Here is a 22,601-nt window from a genome sequence, read left to right as displayed (position 1 = left end):
AATATCTTTTTTTATTTTTTAAATTAATTAGGTAGTTTTTTTTTTTTTTTTTTCATTAAAGTAAGTAGTTAGAATAGAGATGTTATGAGGGTAAAATGAGGTTTCTAATATTTTTGTGTCCTACCCCTCTTCTCATATAGAATAGAGATTTAAATAAATAAAAAATCTTTAAAAATCCCACTTATGTCAAAAAAGGGAAATATAACGAATGATTAAAAAAAGCTTTTTCCTCCATCCACCATACCATTTTTTCTCTTCCGTATAAAAAAAGGGCGGTTCAGAAATCCCTCTCTTTCAGTTTCTGTTACGCAAAAATCAAAATTGCAAAAAGCGCACTTCCTCTCACTGTCTTATACCCTCCTTCGCTGTCGCCGATCCGTAAATCGCTGAGTCGACTCACTCTCCAATGGCGGATTCCACCTCGGATCAACTTGCCAACCTCGATATTTCCGAGTTCGATTGCCCTAATCTCCAGAGAAATCTCAATATTCTTTCGCCTGATTATGTGCGTATATATATGTTCATTCATTTCTCATCATCTTTCTTATTTACTGAGTTCAATTTGTGTAATCTTGGCAATGCAAGTGTTTAATTGTATAGAATTTAATATATTTATTTAGGTCGATTTGGCGAAGATGTTGATTCAGAATGGGCAGAGTCATGTCTTTGATGAATGGCCTGAACCTGGTGTTGATGATGATGAGAAATTAGCCTTCTTTGATCAGGTTTAATTTTGAATTACTTTTATATCAATTTTTTAAATCAAATTTTGATCAGGTATTTGCATACTGTATATTTATACCATCTTTTCTCTCTTCTCCTCTTCCCCTTTCCCTACTACCACCACTAATCCACCATCACGGTTCCATGAAGTTAGTAATTGAAAAATAAATCATCGTTTCTTGAAGTTAGTAATTGATAAAGGGAGATTGTCTGTATCATGTTTTTGCTGATAATTTCATCAATTTATGCGGAAAGCTATTGGATTATTAAAAAATTAGTGCAGAAAGATAATGTCTCCATTTTCGCTCTTGTACATACTGCCGGTGCCACTGGATCTGTCCGCATTCGTGTTGTTCAACTTCTTGACAACTTTCGTGATTCACCTGATCGAGGTCTACTCTTCTTCTCCCCTTCTAGGAGTTTCTTACTGATTTTTTTTAAAGAAATATGGAGAGGCGTCCATGGCAGGTGCTCCACCACAGGATGAGGCGCCTGCCATGGACGCCTCTTTTTTATTTTTCTTTTATAAAATTAAAAAAACAGTGAGAGAAGGAGGAGAAGAAGGGTGGTGATGGGAGTGAAGATGGTGGTGGTGATGGGAAGAAGAAACAAAGAAGGTGGTGGTGGTGGCGTCCATTGTTGAAGATGGTGGTGGTGGTGCTTATTTTTTTAATTCTTAGGGGTGAAAAAGTACTCTTATGAGCATTATGAAAGGTGGTTGTGGTGATGGGGTTTGAAGGTGGTGATGGGGCTTGGAGGTGGTGGTGGGGTGGAAGAAGAAGGGAAACGGGAAGGGGAAGTGAGGCCTTGAGGGAAGGCGAGAAAGTGAGAAAAGAAATAAAAAGTATAAAAATACAGTATTTTATACGTATTTAGGGCGTTACTAGGAAATTATAGGGCGTCATTTAGCAACCCAGATTAGGTATTTACTTGTTCTGTTGCTAGTCCAGTTTTGTTGTTTGATGGAATTTGGAAGTACTAGAGCAAACTAGTTGTATAATATGGTTACTGCTAAAATTTGCTACATTTGGCTAAACTTCACAATATTGATAGATAATACTCACTCCGTCTGCCTTTGGTTTGTCCTATTGAGTTGGGGCAATTGTTTTAATGTTTGGTTGTGTGGAGTTAATTACAGATAGAAATGGTTCGACTGGGATCAAAATAGAGTGAATGTGAGAGTAAAGTGGGGTTGTTTATGGTAATTTTAATATGGGGCAAATAAAAGGGGACGGGGGAGTAAATAATATACTTTCTTACTGTTTTAATTTTTGACACTATTCACATATTCAACTGTTATGTACTGAGTTTCTAGCTGATGTAAAATGTAAGTATTTTACACAAGATGGCCACACTCATACTTAAAAGATTGGGTAAGTGGCATATTTAGATCAAGAAGCACTACACTACTACAATAAAAGTCAAACTCCCCATCAATCATCTGATTCTTCCCTGCTCTATATGTTGGCTATATATAAAAACTGAGACACATCCTTGCACTGCCCTTTAATCCTTTTTTTTCCCCTCCTAATATCTGAAATCAGTTACTAAAGAAAATCTATTGACTATCTTGAAACTATAAATTTTGTTCTAAAAAGAATTAGAAAAGGATAAAAGAAAAACACTTTCATTTTGTTGTCATAAGAAAACTCGTCTCTTATGCGTGGGTGATTCTATGAGTTTGGCGGCTAGTTTTTTATGGAAGGCACTTCCTTGCTGTCCTTATGATGATAATGATTTGCAACTAAAAAAGAATGTCATATTATGAAATGACTGTAATGGCAGGATTGGTAAATTGTTTATATGGCTTTTTATTGCATAATATGCTTGATAGGGGCTAATATATTTAGTTGATTTTGTTTTGGACTCAGACTGTTTTTGCTTACTTTATTAATTTTGAAACTTGTTAAGGGAGAAAGAAGATTGTGAAATGATGTCCTTGTGGCTTCATGGCATATATACTGCTTTGAATGTAGTGCTTTCTTCATTTTACCGTGTAGTGCTTTCTTCATTTTATCTTTTACAATCCTTAAATGTTATTAGCTCTTCTTCTGTTTTTCCAGATTGCTCGCCTCAATTCCAGCTATCCTGGTGGTTTGGTGCAATATATAAATAATGCTAAAGAACTTCTAGCAGACTCAAAGGCTGGAAAGAATGCTTTTGATGGATTTACACCTTCTGTAAGTCATGAGCTTCATACTGATAGTTGAATTGAGCAAAATCTCTGGTGCCTCACTATTAGATGATACTTGCTTCTGATGAATTTACTCTATTATGTGTTGTTAATTTTCATGTAGGTTCCAACAGGTGAAAATCTGACTTTTGCTGATGAGAACTTCATCAAATATGAAGAGACTGGTGTAAAGGAAGCAAAAAATGCTGCGTTTGTTCTTGTTGCTGGTGGTCTTGGAGAACGTCTTGGGTACAACGGAATTAAGGTAATGAATCTTCTACATGTTTCTCCCCCCTCCCCCCGGGATTATGGTAAGGTTAAAAGCAAGCAAGTTAATGGGGGTATTGGGGTAACTTATCTTCCATCTGCTGGAAAGTAGCCGTCAATGCTTTTTGCTGGGTGGTTTGGTGGGTTCCATAAGGAAGAGGTTGCTTGAAGACGTTGCGCGATTTATTGAATGGTGATTGCATGGTCTTATCCACGAGTTGGAGGGTACCGTGTGGAATTTTTAAGAGGTTGGGGTGTGACTTAGAAACGGAAGAAACACAGAGGTATAATGTAGAAAAAAAACTATATATTTTTTTTTTGAAGGGAGCATAGATGCAATCTTATGTTAAAGCAGACTGAGTCAAATTTATTTAGCAACATGAGATTATTATATCGATCTCTCATTAAATCTTGCAGGTTGCTCTTCCTTCCGAAACCTCCACTGGAACATGCTTCTTACAGTTATACATAGAGTCTATCCTTGCTCTTCAAGAAGCTAGCTGCAGACTGGCTGAAGGTTGGTGATGCAAAATACTCTCAATTGCCTTTATTTTTTCAATCTGATGGGCCATGACTGAATAAGATATGTGTTATGGCAGTGGTTAAAGGTTTGCGTTATCAAAATCTGTTTTATTGTTGCTCAAGAGCCAATTTCTTTTCCTTTCTATATTATAATGCTCTTGGTTTATTATGTTTTGAGTTAGTCTTGCGTGGACCTGGTCCACAATAATATTATTATAGACCAAAGCCACTCATTTAACATAGCAACCCTTTTTTTCCATATAGTAACCTTTTAAAATCTTAAGTTACACTATACAATTACTATCTACCATAGTGACCCCTTTTTTTTTTTTTTTTGATATAGTCACTATTTCTCACATTAGTTAATCATGATAAAATTTTCACTATAGTAAACTTTTTCTTTCCACATAGTCAAACTTTACAATCTATATCTACTCATCTTTTATATCTATTTTTTTTATATAGTGACCCTTTTTTTTTTCCATAAATCACATGAATTAGCATCAGGTCCACACTAATTTAGTATGGACCGAGTCCGTGTAAGGTTTTTACATTATGTTTAAGGTCTTTCCCTTATCTCTTCATCATAGAAAAATCCCAATCTTGATGTTCATCACAGTTTGGATGCCAGCATCTTACCAAATGATCCTTATCCTTTCTCTTTTTTCCTTTACACCTTTTGCTAAAAGGGGATCAGAATAGGTAACATATGTCTTTTCTTGATCTGATGTCTCCATCTCTTTCTACCACCATCTGCTCTCTTTAAATTCTCAGGTGAACTTCTTATACCAGTGCTCTTTACCAAACTACTACCTCCGTTCTTTTTCTATTGCAACAATGGGTTTGGACACGGTTTTTTAGAAAGTGGAAAAAGTGGGTAGTTTAGCATAAAGGTACCTCTTTAATTAAGTAGAGTAAGAGAGAAATCAATTCTTAATAAAGTATAAGCAACTTTATGAGGCAAAGTGAGTAATAAATGATGTTTTAATAAGATAAAGTAAGGGCAATATTGTCAACTAAAGTTCCTTTTTTTATTTACCAAAAGTGGAATTGTTGCAATAGATGTGAAACTACCCAAAGTGGTAATTGTTCCAATAGAAAAAGAACGGAGGTAGTATATCCTTAATATACCACTTATATACAAACAAAGAAGAACGGTAACCCGATGTTATGTGCTTTTCTAAGGAGACAATGCGTCAACTAGCATGCCAACAAATAAGAAATGGAGGATTATTCATTGAGGCATTTGATTAAGTCTATGAGAATCGATGCAGACATAATTGTTCCTATTTACTTATAAAGCTCTAGTGCAGATGCACACTTTCCTAGACTTAATTAAGAAGTTGCTAAGGCAATATATCAGCAGTTCACTAATTACTTGGGGCACAAAGAAAAGCTTCTAGTTGGTTGGAGAATTCATGGTGCCTTGAGGATGGAAATGAATCAAGTTTAGGCAGGAGAGGTGGTAAATCGCTCCATTGGAAGATCTGCCGTAATTGGGACTTGGGGCATGTGCTGTCTCAGAGGTGATAATGTGAGAAAAAAATGTAGAGGAGTTCAATGAAGACTGAGAGAGAAATAATTCTAGGGCAAGGACTATTAGGGAGCTCTGCTGAGACAAACAAGTTCTTCCTCCTACAGAAAAGTTCATCTGTCTACTACAAAGAAGTTCTTCTCCGAGGTGCCCAAGAGCCTTCTAATTTTCTGTATTCTTGTGCACAGTTTATTGATGATCCTGCGTTTTTTTTTCTTTTTCGGTTTTTTTTCCCGGGGAGGTGGGGGGTTGGGGGGAGGAGGTGGGGGTCTCTTCATGGTTTGAAGTAGCTATATTATTATATTTCTGGAAAAGAGATGTAGTGTCATTTTGAGAAGACGAAAACAAACGATTTATAAGATATAAGATGTCATCAGAGGAAAAATAGACAAGTGAACATCAGCCTCTATTGTGAAAGCCTTTTATGAGTCCATCAAAGTCAAACTCTGATATCAAATACTTAATTCCATATTCATATTCTTCTTGCCTGAATGGGTCAATAATGGACCCTTTTACCTCGGATCAACCAGATGCTGATATCCTGCAAGTCTATAGATGGTGCACCTCATGCGGTGACCGTCTGCCATATTGAGGTGATTCATTATGTGTCTTTCCTTGTGAGTCTGTCTACATTAACGTGTTTAGTCCTCCTTAGCATCTGTCATTCCATCATTTAATTTCATTTGTAAAGTTAAACTTTGGCCTAGTGGAGGCCTTAGTTTTAGAAGGCGCAAGGTACAAGGCAAATGGAGGGGTAAGGTGCAGGCGAGCAGATCTGATAGACGAGGCACACTTTTTTTAATCTTTTATTTTCTAAAAATAGGAACCAGTCATTAGTAAATGAGTTCCTTAGTTGATTTTAAAAAATGGATTTTCAATTAATCAATGAAAAAAAAAAGATTATACATAGGGGGGAGGAATCTGTCACGTGAATAGTCAGGGGGGAAAGAAGAAAAAAACAATTTAAAAGAATGCTGATACCGAGTAATCGCAGATAAGAAAGGGAATAGATCGAAGAGGAAAGGAAGGGATGAAGAAGGAAAAATGGATGGACAACCTAATGAGAGGATGGAGAAAGAGAGAACAGGAGTAGAATGAAGAAAGAGAGGGTAGTAGATGGCCTCCGAAGAGAGAGAAAACTAAACTAACCCGAAGACAACTTCTGTCAGCGGCCACCGGAGATGGCCACTGAACATAGAGAACACTATATTAGCTTGTAGACAACTTCTTCCGCGGCCACTTGAGATGGCCACCGAAGAGAGAAAACTAAACTAGCCTGAAGATAACTTCTGTCGGCAGCTAAAGGAGATGGCAGATAGTGCCGTCGGCCACCGGCAAGTCTCGCCAGCAGCTTCTGACGAACCAACAACCACCAATTTGAGATATTGGTTTTGCAGTTCTCTAATTAGGGTTTTCCATAATTAGAGATTAAAATTTGTGGGTTGAAATGAACTAAATTAATCAGTGGCGGACCGAGAATGGGACATGGGGGTACAACTGTATCCCCAGTTCTAAAAAAAAAGCTTTAATTAAAAAAAAAAAGAAATCAAGAGGGAAAGCCAAAATCCCAGAAAGGAAGGAAAAAGCAAGTGAAACCATGGTGGTATGATGGAGAGTATAATAAAGGTATTAGATGAACTCATGAAAGTATTATATCCTGGAGAAAAGAACAAACTGTTTCCAATTTTCTCTCTTCGGTCTCACCTAAAATTTGTGTTCTTTTCTTCAATTGATTTGGGGCAAACCCAACTAATTGCAAGACGACTTCCATAACCGGAATTCCTCAAAACTTCGAACCTCTTCACAAGGGGGATCTTCATTCTTTATTACTCCTCAATTTCTGCATTTGCTTTCACCTCTTGCATGAAAAGGTTGGTACTATCATTACCTTGGCCTTGATCCTCACATAATTCTCCCTTTCAAATTTGAAATCAATCACTAAATTGAATTACTTTCTCGTAGATCCGAAGTTGAATTTATTGTTTGAAGTTTTTGAAAAGCTAAAAATAGATTTTAGGAAAAGAAAAAACAGAGATGTTGAGGAAGCAAAAGCAGAGAGTTTTTGTAGGCAATATTCACACTCTACGGTCAAAGTACATTCTCTCTCTCATTCATGTGGTATAATGAGTTATTTCTTGCTTTATTGTTGTAAATTTTGTTTTCGATTTTAAATGATTACTTTGCTTAATTAATTGATTATTTTATACTTTTATATAATATATAGAAGAATGTTGGTCAGATTCGTTATTTATTTGAATATGTACTTGTAAATTGTTGATATTATTGATTAGTTAGTGTGTAATTGAAATTGAAGATTGAAATCAAGTATACTTTCCCCAGATAAAGATATCATTCTTCAATTTCAAAATATGAAGATTCATAGAATGCGAATGTAATTTGAACTATATAAACTTTTTTTTTCTTATTTTGGATTGTATAAGTATCACTATGCATATTTTAGTATTAAATAATTTATCCACTATTTTTCCATACTTTTGCGTTTCCGTACCCCCAAATTGAAATTCCTGGGTCCGCCATTGAAATTAATGCAACCATATGAGGGCTTTTGCTCGATTTTGCAGGATAAAGACTGGGTAATTGTTACTGTGAAATAAAAATTGTGTTTTTTTAATGAATTTGAACTCAGATCTCCTCTTTCTCTCGCCTCGTCCCAGAAAGCGCGTGCTGGAAGTGCCTTGCTCTTCTCTTTTGATTCTAGAAGCAAGCCCCTCCCTGTGCCTCTCGTACTGCGCTGTGACTGGCTTGTTGGAGGAGTTTTGGCCCGCGCCTCCACTCGCTTGGCGCTAAGATGCGCTTCTTAAAACTAAGGTGGAGGCGTTTCTCGGACATCTTCTTCACAAAATCACTTGGTCATGCTTAAAGTTTCAGGGGCCAGCTGGCTGTTCAAATAATCGAAGGAAATATGGAATTTTTTTTAATTATAGATTCTCCATATGAGATTGATGACCGTTTATGGAGTAGACTGTTTGGGGAACCAGGGTAGTCTTTGCTTTTGGAAGGGAATGAACATCAAATATAATGCTTTTGTTGCATTTTGTTAGAAGAGATATAGGAGGCACTGAGTGCCAATACACTGGGAGAGAGAGCTAAGTAAGATTTGGGAACAAAGGGATCTCTGTCTTGCTAATGCCACTGAAAATTTTCATCTCATTGGTGTAGCTGATACAATTTAGGGTTGGAATTTTTCATCTCATTGGTTTAGCTGATACAAATTAGAGCTGGAAGTTTTTCTATCCTTTGTCATTTCTTGTTTAAGTGGGTCTTGTCTTCTAACATTGTAATTGTCCATTGTTCTAATTAAGTCATCTAATAGCTTAAGAGGGTTGTGAGAAATTCTGATTTAAGATGTATGATATAATGAATATTAACTATAAATTGGGTGACCAAAATGAGATAGCCACAGATTTATAGTAGGGACAGATATATTAGTATTATATACAGTAGCTTTGTATGCGTGGTCTCTGGCTATGAGCTCACCATCCACGGTTTTTTCTGTCTATTGATTTTGACTTACTATGTTGCATCTTCTGAGGGAGCACCACAATATGGAATGCTTTTGAAGAATTAATTAATTTTGCCAAAAGAATTACTCCCTCCGTCCCATAATATAAGTCCTGGTTCTGTTTTTACGCGGGAATTAAAGTTAAATGGAATCTTGTTTTATTTGAATAAAAAAAATTATTTTTATTGAGAAACACTTGCATTGTTTTTTTCTTTTTAACAAAAAATAAAATCTGTCATTAAATGTTGCATGGTTTAATGTGTAGAGGAGTTCAATGGGGTAAAAGATTCCATTTTGTCATTAATAATGGTGCATTGAAAGCTGAAATTATGATGACATTTTGGGAATTAAACTATTTTCATGAGGGTATTTTGGGAATAATTATTGATTGAAAATAGAAATAAGACTTATATTTTGGGACACCTTATAAGGAAACAGAACTAATATTATGGGACGGAGGGAGTAATGTTTATGTACGTGTGGCGAGTGCTGTCTTGCGGTCAAGTGAATCAATAATTTTTTCTTCCTCAAGTTCAAATATAAATGGATTCCTTATACATGTAGGAGAACCTCTTAAGGAGATCCCTCTTGCTATTATGACTTCTGATGACACTCATGCACGGACATTGGCGCTCTTGGAGTCAAATGCTTATTTTGGAATGAAATCAACACAAGTCTCACTTGTCAAGCAGGTACCAAAATATATTATTTGGGCATAAACTACTTGAATAATCAATTTATGAGAAGATGTATTGGGGACAATTTCAGGAAAAAGTGGCTTGCTTAGCTGATAATGATGCCAGGCTTGCAGTGGACCCACAAAATAAGTACAGAATCCAGGTTCTCATTATATTGTTGCATGCATGAATCTACACTATTTTGAACATAATTTGTTGTGTAACCTTTCCTGGTATAAATCTTCCTTGTTGCCGGTTGTGGCAGACAAAGCCTCATGGCCATGGCGATGTGCATTCACTTCTGTATTCTAGTGGTCTTCTAAACAAATGGTATGTATTTTCTTATTGCAGGGATTAAATTTTATTATATCATATAGAAGTATAAAATACTTCATTCTATTGATAACTAAATTTTTGTTGCTGCTTAATGTACTTACGGTGAATTCTAATCTGTTAAGTTGAGGAGAGGACTCCTCTATTCTGATTTCATTTTTAATGCCTTCTGATCAGGCATGATGCTGGTGTAAAATGGGTTTTGTTCTTTCAAGATACAAATGGACTTCTCTTCAAGGTTGGTTTAACTTTGGTCTTTGTTCCCTCTCCCCCAGGGACAAAGGTTCTTTTGTTCAACAGGTTTAGTATTGCTCAGATATATCCATGTGTTGCGCATTGTAAAATCGATGGCACTGGAACTTCTTCATCTCTAGTGACACTTTGGGTACAGGGACAGTTCATAGTTTCTCCTGCAATCCTATTATGGTGCCTTAAAACTTATCAAATACCCTTTTCTAGGTGTCCTTGGAAAGTTGTCTGGTAAAGACAAGAGTAATATAGTTAGTGGGAAAAAATATAATATCTTATCCAAAAAGAAAACTGTATATTAAGTGAATTTCCCTACTAGCCCATTTGGTAGTTTGTTATAAATGATGGTAATGGGAATGAGTTTATATGTAAATTTGTCATGAAAAGCATTGTTCACTCCCATGGTAATGTTAATTCATCCTAAAGTGTGTATTTTCTTCTTAAATTTTCATTCCCATCCAATACCACCTTGATATGAGTGCTAATGAAAATGACTTCCATTTGGAGAAAAAAACACAAGCTTAGGGGTGAGATTGCTTCTCAAAAGGGAAAAAAACACAAACTTGGAGGTTGAAATTGGCTCCCCATGGAGATTTTAGGGGTCCTTCCCTTGTAACATTACTCATTCCCATTACCAACTTTTATTACTGACTACCAAACGGGCCGTAAAAGCAATTAGTAATTGAGTATGCATCACTGGAGTACATGGATTGTTTTGTGGTTTGTTCTTTAAGACCTTTCAATCCTCAATTCATATCTCTTTGACACAACCTAAATGGTGGATTAATAAGAATATGATAAACAGTCGGGAGAACAACTATAATTGATATTCCCTTGTGTCATAATCTTTATTGAAGTTTGTCAAGCATTTTTGGGACCAAAAGGAGAATACTACTAAAATCAATAATGTGCTACATACGTGATGATTTAGGGTCTTATAATCAATAATTTGCTACATACGTGATGATATAGGGTCTTTTTGCATGAACTTCAAGATAAATAGTCTAGAAGTGGCATAATTTCCAGTACATGAAATGTTTGTTCATGTTATATTTAGAAATAGAGACAAGAGTTTTGTGCTTGAAGAGGTGATTCCAGCTGAGTCTTCATCGTTCTGAGAATTGGTCCTAAAATTCCCTTGTACATGTCCCTGGCCTTCCCTTCCGTTCTGAAATCTTTCATTTCTCATTTTTCTGATAAGAATTCCTCACATTTGGCATTTAAGTCACTCCCGACAGCGTGACCTTTTGTGCTTTTTTTTTTTTTTTCTATATAGAATTCTTAGACCCATGCATCAATAGAACATTAATAATATAACTGAGTGTGCAAGGATAATGAAGAGCCTGTGCAACATTCACTGAGCTGAGCATGAATATTTCACCTTTTTTGGTCATGTCTCTACCCTTCCTTTAGCCTTCCTAAATGTTCGTTTCTCATATTCTCTATGAAAATTCTTCAGATCTAGGGCGTAGTCACTTCCAACATCACTGGACTCTGACCTTGTGTGTTATTCTCTGTTCATATTCATGCATGGATATAACTCATATAAGTGTGCACGGCTAGTTAAGAGCATGAACAACATTCTATCTTGAACCACCCAAACCTCCACTGAAGTTCACATATGTGAGGTGCCTGAAGAAAGGCAATTTAGGGAATGCCAGTTGAGTTAGTTACGTGATGTGGAAATTATAACAATGTCAGTATGAGGTAATGAGTATCTATTCTTATATATGGTAGAATGGCAGAAGGAGAGAGGCATTCAGAAATTACTTGTGATATTCTCTTTGTTTTGGGAGTGCCGTCAAGCCACTTGAAAGTTGTGGAAAGCTGTTACTTTTGGTTTCAGTAATAAAATTCTTTCCTTCTATCTTCTTCCTCTAATTTTCTTTCTTCTTTTGTAAGTTTCCTTGTCATAGTTGGGCCTATTACACATTTGTTGAGCATGTATTGTGGCTTCTGTCTTCTTTGCCTCATTTTTGTCTTCATATTTGTGCTACTGTAGGCAATTCCAGCATCACTGGGAGTCAGTGCCACTAAACAGTACCAGGTTAACTCTCTTGCAGTTCCTAGAAAAGCAAAAGAAGCTATTGGAGGCATTGCTAAGCTTACACATGCTGATGGTATTTACTAAACTTTCTTGGATAGATTTTAAATCATGGCATTCCTTTTTCAGTGTGCTGGTTCTTTATTTCTACATCTTATAACTTTATTTTCTTAGATACTTCCTATGTTTCATATTAATTTGCATCCTTGCCTTTGACATGGAGATGATATAGTGGTTATAGAGAGCAAAAGTAAGGATAAGTGTGGGATTGGATGAAGGAATCAGAATGTGTGGTGTGGGAGAGAGAAAGTAATAGAAAGTTTACTTCAAAACAGAGAGGCGTGCAATGAATTTGGGACAACCGATAAAGGCAAGTATGCAAAATTATGGGACAGAGTCAATAACATTATTATGTCCTCTATGAGTTACAAGTGAAGGGGTAATGAATCTATTTTCTTTCTTTCCTATGCGTGCATTAAGTTCATTGTCAAATGGTAACAAGAAAAGCATAATTGTGCCTTTTCCTCTTTTGGTTAAGAAAGTAGCACCTATAGTTGCCAATTGTGACTTCAAGTACGCTTTTTATTGCTCCGGCTGAAGCATGGTTTACGTCACATCTTTATAATGCTCAATTATCTCAGTTCTGCTCTCCTTTGAACTTTTTCTGCCTGAAACTGGATAGTATCTTTTTAAAGATGGTGGATTTGGATGCTGTCTTGTTTGCTTTCATATGCTTTCTGTAACCTAAGAAGTTTTTTTGGCATGCTCCGTGTCGAAGCCAAGGCTTGGTGCCTTGGTCACTCGCTAAATATGTACTTAGAAATTTTTACCACATATTTAGGATAAGGATAAATCACATATGGCAGATGTAGGTTTTTTTCATGTGCTCTCTATATTCGACTAAGAGTAAGCTGAACTTCAGGGAGGACGATGGTGATCAATGTGGAATACAATCAACTTGATCCTCTGCTTCGAGCAACTATCAACTCTGAAGGAGATGTCAACTGTGAGACTGGGTTTTCACCTTTCCCTGGAAATATTAATCAGGTAAAGACTGAATTGAACTGTTTTCCTACCCATGCCAGTCCCTTCCCCCCTCCAGAAAAGGGTAATTTTCTGCAGTGATACAAGGAACGAGGGACGGAGCCATGTTTTCCGATCTGGGTTTTTCGTTCCCGATCGCTGTCATCCACGTCCCGATTCGCAGGCCACCATTGTTGAGCACAGTGAGAAGAGAAAGGAGAACAAAGGATGGAACTGTGGAAGAATTGATTGAAAACTGAAATAAAGTACTTTTACTCTACTTTTCCTTTTTTTAAAAACGTGGTAAAGAGTATTGGGTAAAGTAATTTTAATGATACACCTGTATACCACATTACCACTTCTTCACCATGGTAAAAAATGCTCTACTCCTATCCACGTGATGGGGAAAATAAAAAAGTAATCATTAGAAAACCAATGATACAACTGTACACATTACCACTCTTTCTTTTTTTATTACTTTTTTACTGCCTCTTCTATTTTTTTTAACATACAACCTAACTCACATGGATAAGTCACTAAGAGCAACTCTTTTGACTTTTCAACTTCCAATTTTTTTTTTCTTTTTTCAAATCAAAGACCAACACATTTATTTTATCATTTTTTAATTCTATGTTGATAGGATTACTAAGAGTTCTAATATTTTAAATTTATTGAAAAAAAATCAGTAAAAAATTGACCCAACTTCCCGATTCACCCAAGGTAGCGTTTCACGTACCCGTTTCCGTACCACGTTTCGCATCGACTCTTGTTCCTTGTATCATTGATTTTCTGTTTCCTCCTGCATTTAGGATGGGTTTTTCGGCATTTCATCTGGGTGTAAAGATATGGTCACTGGCCTCTTTCAGACAATACCAACATTTCCTAAGATATTAATGGAATAATGTGAACTGTCTTCGTACTTTAAAGAAAGGCCCCTAAGTACATGTATGACAGCTCCTTGACCTGGGTTCTTCATGGTTAAATGCTGTTTGGTGAGTGTGCGACTGTGCGTTGTAATTAGCCTTGAATATGTAATCCGCAAAATCTATCGGTTTAGATAAAGTATTTCTGTTACACTAAATGTGCTGGGAATTTTTTAGAAATGGTTGTTCAAGTTCTTTCAGAGGATAGGGGATTATAACACATACAGTGCAGGCAAAAAATTGTTGTAACATACCCCTGATAGTGTGGAAGACCTGATTCCACCCCCTTGTTTCTTGTCAGTTTTGTTGATAATGATGTGGAGGGCTCTTGCTTGCTAATTTGTTTGCTTATATTTCTTCTTTGTTCTTTCTCTGTGCTCGGATGGCGCGTCTACTTGTGCATCACCTTCTTTCTCTCCTCTCTCATAACGCTATTGTTTTACCTTCTTTATACTCTATTTCAACCTTCTAGGAGAGTTTGCACTAGAATGTAGATAGCTTCTAGCCAACATAATCTTTGTTCGTGGCTCACTGTTGTTTCTGGAGAAATCTTAGCTGTGCTCACCTTATAGGTTGAGTATTTGACTTGATTTTGCTTGGTTCTAGGAGACAGGTATGCCCTTGTCTGTCCAGGAAACAAAATTTTGATGCAGGAAAAATCCGCTTTTGTATTTGCTACAAGACTCCCTTCTTTTAAGAGGGGGGTGGTGGGGGAGGGGTTGGATCTTTTGTGCCTTTACAGTTTCTGTTTGCGTTGCTTCTTTGCTTGTAAATTTGACCCATGAGGTTGTGACGTTACTCTGCAGCTAATATTGGAACTTGAATCATACATTGAGGAACTCAAGAAGACAGGTGGTGCCATCAAAGAGTTTGTTAACCCCAAGTAATCTACTGTTTCCTTGAACTTTACTCATCTATTTGTCATTCACTTTGTTACTGAGTGTAAGACTTCTCACTGTTATTTATTCACTGCTAATTTGCTTGCCAATGAAACTGAAGCTGTGTACGTGTTTGCATCCTGATAATTTTTAATTTGATATACTTGTACTCGCTCTTCTCATGGCTATACTGCTCTACTGTTTCCAGTGGGTAGAGTTTATGTTATTGATCGTCAAACTCTTTCCATGTGTAGGTATAAGGATGCTACAAAGACTTCCTTCAAGTCTTCTACTCGATTGGAGTGCATGATGCAAGATTACCCAAAGACGTTACCTCCAACTGCAAGGGTTGGGTTTACTGTAAGTTAAATCCTTTCTATATATAATAACGGGCATTCTTGTTACCTGGAAGACCTTGGAACCATCTTTTTTATTTCAATTTTGTCTTAGGTGATGGATATATGGCTTGCTTATGCACCTGTGAAGAACAACCCTGAGGATGCTGCAAAGGTATATTGTATTTACATGTACACTTGAAATCTTACATGGTCTAAGTAGCCCATCTCATCAACATGATGAAATCCTATTTCTGCTTCTAACCTCCCTTCACTAGGAACCGAACTTGAGAGAAAAAAAGTATAAAAATAGAATGACCAACTGACCACGATGTTCAGTATAGGGGGATCCATGGCTTGCTTATGCACCAGTGGAGAATAAGCCGTGCTGCATAGGTACATTGTATTTACTTGTAACTTGTAAGCTTAAAATGTTACATTGTCTTAGAAGCCCACTTCATAAAGATGATGAAAAGCTATTGTTCCGTCTTCTTCCCTGACCTTAAAATAAATTTGGTTGGAAACTAAGAGAGGGAAGAATAAAATTAGGTGAAATTTTATTATAGGGGCTCCATGTGATTTGCTTCTCCGACCCCTTTTTTTCGTAATAGTTTATGCAACTTTGCGTTATCTTCAGTAAAATTACTATGCCAGGATTTATGCAATATGTCGAAGGTGTTACAACTTTACTAGATTCCTGTCATATATGCGTGTGGTGTATGGTTGCTTTTCTTTGCCTTTTGCTGCCAGGATCTTGTAAATTTTGCTCTAATGGTTCTCATATTGGTGAAGGTCCCAAAGGGTAATCCATACCATAGTGCAACTTCTGGTGAAATGGCCATCTACAGGGCACACAGCCTAATTTTGAAAAAGGTAGTTACATTACTTGATGACGCCAATCTTTTGAATTTCTTTTTTGTTACTTTTCTGTGTTTTATGTTGGTACCTTCATAGAAGAGCTCTTAGCTTTTGTTGACTTAATTGAACCCGTCTTTGCGCAAAGTATATCTTGGTCCTGGACCACATTTTGAACATATAGGTAATTTTGTTTTGAACATATACTAATAAGATAATGAATATAATTTAATCATATCAGCAAAACAATTTAACATAGAAAAGTTTGCTCTCTGAGTTTAAAGTTTTTTTTTTTCCTGTGGTCTGAATATGTTACCTATATGCTTTTAACAGTTTATGTATATGTTAAAAAAACACGAGATATCATTGAAAGATCATGTGAATATGAAAAAAAGTGACTAGAAATTAAATTTTTTTCTTTAAATAAAATTTACCTGTTTGCTCAAAGAAACATGATGCAAGAAGAACATGTAAATGTAAAAAGTAAAATTGCTATGTTCAAACATTTAGAGCTATTGTTCATCCAGGACTTTGATGATCATGGTTCGAGGTCCATAATATGATGATTCCCTTGTTTGCCATTTAATCTGAATGAGGGTGTCAGTACTCACATATTACTCATAAGCTCTCGGTTAGAGCTTGCGTTTTACTCAACTACTTTCTGTGCTAGGCGGGTGTTCAAATTGCTGACCCAGTAATGCATGCGTATAACGGACAAGAAGTGGAGGTGTGGCCTCGGATTGTTTGGAAGCCAAAATGGGCACTAACATTTTCAGATGTAAAAAGAAAAATTGGAGGAAATTGCTCTGTTTCTCTGAAGTCCACCATGGTTCTCAAGGGCCGAAATATTTTCATCGAGGGACTTTCCTTGAATGGAACTCTTATTGTAGACGCAATTGATGATGCAGAGGTATGAACTGATAAATCATAATTCTTGGCATGGTGCAAATGTAGTAAAGGTCGCCTATTTCCCTTTGTATTAATGAATTTTAATGCGTCTAAGCTCAATTCACCCACGCATAAATTTCTCACTCATTATTTTGAAATGTTAGATAACTTATTGTTTTTTGAGTTTTTGATAATTTACCCTGGAACTCCCCGTGTCATCATCACCTTCCAAGATAGTTGTATATCCCATTGCAAAATTGAGGAATTGGTTTTGAAACTAGTAGAGCATGATTCATATGGTTAAATTCGCACACAAATTAAGTTAATGGGGACTCTTTTACAAGACGATTGGGTGGGGAAACTTGTGAAGGGGAAAACTAATGCCTAGTTATATTTCAAATGAACATTCACGTAAGATAACAGGAAGTTCATTTTTCGGAGATGACATTGCGATGGTGAAACAATGAAGACAATAACAAATTGCCCAGTTTCATATGCTTCGTGTTTATTCTCTTTTGTGCTCATATTTTCATCTTCCTACAGGTGAAAGTGGAAGGTTCTGTGCAAAACGTAGGCTGGACCCTAGAAAATGTTGATTATAAAGATACTCGTATTCCTGAAGAAATAAGGATCAGAGGCTTCAGAATAAGCAAGGTTGATCAACTTGAAGGAAATTTCCGAGAACCTGGGAATTACTGCTTGAAACCTTGATGCAAACCATGAGCCAAGGATAAGATCGTAAGAGTTTTTTTTTTAGTCTCCTCCTATAATTCTCTGGATATTCCTTTCACTAAATAATGAGAAAATTATAGTTTAGCGTGTGAAGTTCGCGTAGCAGTCTTCAATTGTAAATGTATTCATTGATTTGTATGTCAACCAAACCTTAAATGGTCAGAAACTCAAATAACAATCAAACTTGTATATGCGTATTACATGCTAGTCCCAAACTTATCTTCCCATGTGTTTCCACGATCTTTGACGCAGATGTATATTACTTCCGCTGAAACATTATTTTTCGTCCAATAAAGCAGGAGTTAAATGTCGTTAAAATAATTAATGACTAAATTGATAAATATTTGTATGTTGTTTCAATATTAGAGGTTTTTTATTTATTATTTATTTATTGATTTATCAGTTCTTTTTTTGTTGTTGATAAAAAACAGTTGATTTATCAATTATGGAGGATTGGAATCATTGAATGATTGAAAAAATTGTAGTATTCAATTTAGTGGCATAAATACAACCAAGTCATGAACATCTTTATCTCTTACATCTTGCTCATTACTTCCTCATCTACCCAGAATATTGTCTTATACTAATACTACTTGTCCCATCAACATCTTCTAGATTTCACTTCACTACATAAGCCTTTTCAACTTCTGGAAGGCCATGAATTTGGTATCTCCCTCCCTAAATACGAAATTGTGGCTTTGCCCTATTCTTTATTTCTCCCCTTTTTTTGAAGGTATGGTGGACATTCCTCATCCATGCCTCAGATAAACTAACTTTATTTAATTTACTAGGCAGAATTGGAAAAAAATTGCTAGCCTCTACATAGTGATGGTCCGAAATGGACCATAGTAATATAGATATTTTTTGTAATTTCATGGAAGGAAATATTATATACTCATGCCGGTTATGTATAGACAAAAACCTCAATGAAACTATTATTCATGGTCTAGGAAAAATAAGGATCGTATGATAAATAGTAAGATTGTTTTACGGTAAGAGAGATCATATTTATTTGATGGTTTCTCTAATATTTTGTGAATTAGTAGAGTATCAAGCTACATCTACAAAATATTTCGAGAAGCCATCAAATGAAAACAGTTTTACCGTAAAACAATCAAACTTTATCCAAAGACCACAAAGAAGTCTAGTAGTTGTGGAAATATATTTTCTTGCGACGTGGAATTGGGGGTAGGGGGGCTCCAAAGGGAGCATTATGTGTTGTAGTCTTGTAGATTAGAGTTACTATGTCAAACTACTGAAAGAACCAACAGACTAGCTAAAACGTGAAAGACCGTTGCAGATTGAAATTACGAAAGATGTATAAAATATCGTTCAACCCAGAATTTAAAATTGAATTGCACATTATGTGAGATCTCAACCCAAATTTGAGATTGAACTGCACATTATGTGAGACCTCACCCCACACAACTGGATGTAATAGACAAACATTTAGGTGAAGTTATTGGAAGTCCTTTTAAAGATGGTACACTAATATAATGCTGAACATAATTGAACCAAATTGACCAAATTGTTTGACATATGTCACATGAGGTTTCTGTTTTCATTCAAATATTCGTAATATAGATGATCGTTAACTTTGATAAAGTACTAGTTAAAATTCGCTAATATGTGAAGTACGGATTATAGTGTTGTCAATGGTTAATCTTTAGGGGTTTATGAGGAGAGAGAGAAAGAAACAATTATTAAAAAAAGAAAAAAAAAGAAAAAAAAGGGAGGAGAGAGAAGAATAAATAGTTCATCTACAATAATCATTCATTAGGAGAGAGAAATAGTTGGATTGAGTTTGGGAAAAATAAAGTGCCACATGTCGCAATATTATTGGCCATGCGTCAAAATTAGATGGCTTAAAATGCTTCATCTCAACAGCTATAATTGTAGAGAATTATTTATGATTTTTTACTATTTTATATCGAATAACGGTCGTATTTTAGTAAAAAAAATATTTTGTAATTTTTTTTATTAGACTCTATTTTTTCTCCCTCTATAAATAGAGCCTAATATTAGGTTCTTCCACATACTTTTTTTGGGTTCAGGCTTCACATAAAATATTAAATTAGAGAAATTAGTCAATAATACATATTTAACTAACCAAAAATGATAGATATGGTGAAAATTGGGATGAACTAAAGGAAAGAGAAAATATGGCCCTGTTTGGCACTAGCGTTTGAGGTAGTGGTTAGCGGTTGGACAAGATTGAAAAGCTACTTAAAAAAATTATGAGTGTTTGGTAAGGTAGTGGTTGTAGTAGCGGGTAGCAGTTGGAGTAGATTATGAGTAGCGGTTGTGGAACGTTACTACAAGTAACGTTTGAGATTTAGAAGTAGCGGTCTAGCAAATAAACCCTATATATTAGCATAATGTAGAATTATTAACTAATTTTTTTTATCTTTTACAATTCCAACAGCTACTTTTGCCAAACACTTCTAATTAAACAACTCATTCAATCGCTGACCGCTGACAGCTACTAATAGACAGCTAGCAGCTACCCCCAATAGATACCGCTACTACAATCGCTAACAGCTACTAGAACCGCTATGTTGGGATATGGTAAATAATAGGAGATAGAATTTAATAACCTAAAAATTGGTCTAACCATGAGAGTAAGAAAATAGAGTTTCTTGAGTATGGTTGGTATAGATAATGTGAAGGAGAGATAAAGTAATAAAATACTTGATGATCTCCTATAAGAGTTCAACCATTAAGTATGCTTTTAGGATCTTCTATTTTTAATGGTTACGCTTCTTCCTGCTAATTCTGAAAATGTGAAATACGGATTAGGATCTCGCATTCTTTTTCAATAGTTACACATGTTCGTAATTAAATGGAGTATTATATAGAAGTATAATTTTGTTATTACAATATTGATATCCGTGGAGTGTGACCGACACATTCTAAACACATGAATAAGACTATTCCTTTAATTTGGCAGAGCCATAAATTGTCCTAATTTGTAATACCAGAATTTATTGAAACCTTTCATGCTAAATAACCTAACATCAATAAAAGGTTTTAGGTAATGTTCACCCCACCTCATTGAAGGATTTATTACTTATTCTTGTTATAAATCAGATTAGACATGACTATTAATTTTAGTTACTAATTATAAAATATATTTCATATTAGTAAAAATTATAAAAATTAGATTTTTGATAATTACATATTATTGAAACTTGATGAATTCAACAAGATATTACATGAATATGATTTTTCTTATAAATTAGAGTAATAATATAGTCAAAGTAGTTCACTTAAACTATATCACCGAACCAGATTAGATCAGACTAGAAAAGTGCAGAGCATATCAGATAAAATTTAGATTAGTAACCTAAGTCTACTTAAAATCTTCTATCACATAATTTATGCATGTACAATTTTCTCTTATCAGTTAATTATAATAAATATATTTTAAAAGTGTAATATGAAAAAGATGTGTCCCAATAAAATGAAGATTTTGATTTATTTGACACGCTTTAGGTCGATAGCCCACAGAAGAAAATGATTGGTCCTTTTCATTTAATAGTAACTAACAAAACTACTTTTTTATTGAAGGTTTCTTCTTCCTTCTTCCTTCAACCTTAATTTCCTTTAATAACTGTATAAGGAAAGAAACGATTAAAAAGGCTTTCATATATATCTTCCACGGCTCAAACTGTCAAACATCATTTTCCAAGAAGCTTCCTCATCCATCTTCACCTTCTTACGACCACATCAATATTGGCATGCATACGTACTTGTCATACAATTTCCACCAATTATTTAAACTTATGCCAAACAATCAAACATAATCTTCATTCATATAAATGCAAGCAAATGCATGCCTTTTCCTTCATAATACCATATGCCATTTCAACAACTTTGAAAAGCCACCTTAAAATCTAAATCTCCTTAATTCGATATATCTATATCATGTCTGTTTGTGTGACCATGTCTGTTTTCAGCCCTTCAGACGTTCACAGCATGTTCAACTCTCTAGACCAAAACAATGACGGCCTATTAAGCCTCGACGAGCTCGTGTGGCTCCTACAGAAGACCGGCGTTCAAGTCACTGAAGAAGAACTCGCTTCGTTGGTGGGTAAGGAGGGTTTAGATTTTGATGAGTTTTCCTACTTTTATGAGACATTATTGTTAGAGAATAATAATAATAATGTTAGAAATAATGGTGGACGAAATGAAAATGATCATCAAGAGATAATAATGATGAAGGAGAAAGAAGAGGAAGATAATGAATTGTACAAGGCTTTTAAGGTGTTTGATTTGAATGGTGATGGACTTATCTCCTCTGAAGAGCTTCAAAGTGTGTTATGGAAATTGGGTATGTGGGAGAAACATGGGGGGTTAGATTGTGAGAGAATTATATGTAAATATGATGTTAATAGTGATGGATTTGTAGATTTTAGTGAGTTTAAAACGATGATGCTTGCACATTGAACTTTTAGATTATTATGGGCTAAAAGTGATATTCAAGCTTTGTTGTTTGGCTTGAATGTGTTAATATTGAAGCTCGATTAGTGGAATGTATCAGTTATTGTAAATTGTAATGCAACCTAAGTTTCTTTCTTTGAATGTAAATGTGATTAGTTAAGTGATTGCTTGAATTGATTATACAACCCTTCTACATTTTTGATTCACTCAGATTATTATATATAGGAGTCTTTTAAGACATATCTCGAATAATAGATATAGTGACCACCTACAATTAGTCAATGACTCAAACTCAATATTAAGAATAGAGCGAACTACCTTTTTGAATATAATGACTAGTTTAATTTATATAGTAACCAACCAGTTTAATACGTTTAGTAATCGCACATATTCTTTGATCCATTTAGTAACTAGGTTTATTAATTTGATAAGTATGTCGGGTTATTTTTCATGATTGTTTGTTATAGTTCGAAATTCAA

At 35.3% G+C, this 22,601-nt stretch overlaps 2 protein-coding genes across 2 annotated transcripts; both read left to right on the top strand.

The window, feature by feature from the left end:
- The first annotated feature begins 235 nt into the window (after positions 1–235).
- On the top strand, positions 236–17,904 carry LOC104894442 (UDP-sugar pyrophosphorylase 1). Its single transcript, XM_010680671.4, has 17 exons — positions 236–505; positions 621–725; positions 2,787–2,903; positions 3,021–3,161; positions 3,581–3,680; positions 9,307–9,434; positions 9,511–9,582; positions 9,685–9,749; positions 9,930–9,990; positions 12,004–12,121; positions 12,968–13,092; positions 14,798–14,874; positions 15,124–15,229; positions 15,320–15,379; positions 15,997–16,077; positions 16,730–16,969; positions 17,491–17,904. The coding sequence occupies exons 1-17, from the start codon at positions 407–409 to the stop codon at positions 17,656–17,658; spliced, it is 1,863 nt and encodes a 620-aa protein (XP_010678973.1). The 5' UTR covers positions 236–406; the 3' UTR covers positions 17,659–17,904.
- A 3,389-nt stretch (positions 17,905–21,293) lies between these two features.
- On the top strand, positions 21,294–22,263 carry LOC104894452 (probable calcium-binding protein CML44). The gene has a single exon (XM_010680683.4). It carries the CDS (start codon positions 21,607–21,609, stop codon positions 22,126–22,128), a length of 522 nt encoding a protein of 173 aa, XP_010678985.1. The 5' UTR covers positions 21,294–21,606; the 3' UTR covers positions 22,129–22,263.
- Positions 22,264–22,601: the final 338 nt, after the last annotated feature.

Source organism: Beta vulgaris, chromosome 1 (assembly GCF_026745355.1).
Source record: "Beta vulgaris subsp. vulgaris cultivar EL10 chromosome 1, EL10.2, whole genome shotgun sequence".
Lineage (NCBI taxonomy): Eukaryota > Viridiplantae > Streptophyta > Magnoliopsida > Caryophyllales > Amaranthaceae > Beta > Beta vulgaris.
This window is presented reverse-complemented; position numbering and strand designations above follow the sequence as displayed.

Excerpts from the sequence above, each read along its gene's own strand:
- LOC104894442 (XM_010680671.4), top strand. The coding sequence starts at position 407 with ATGGCGGATTCCACCTCGGATCAACTTGCCAACCTCGATATTTCCGAG. Across the intron at positions 12,122-12,967 it reads TAAGCTTACACATGCTGATG|GGAGGACGATGGTGATCAAT; the intron begins GTATTTACTAAA and ends GCTGAACTTCAG. Across the intron at positions 13,093-14,797 it reads TCCCTGGAAATATTAATCAG|CTAATATTGGAACTTGAATC; the intron begins GTAAAGACTGAA and ends GTTACTCTGCAG.
- LOC104894452 (XM_010680683.4), top strand. The coding sequence starts at position 21,607 with ATGTCTGTTTGTGTGACCATGTCTGTTTTCAGCCCTTCAGACGTTCAC.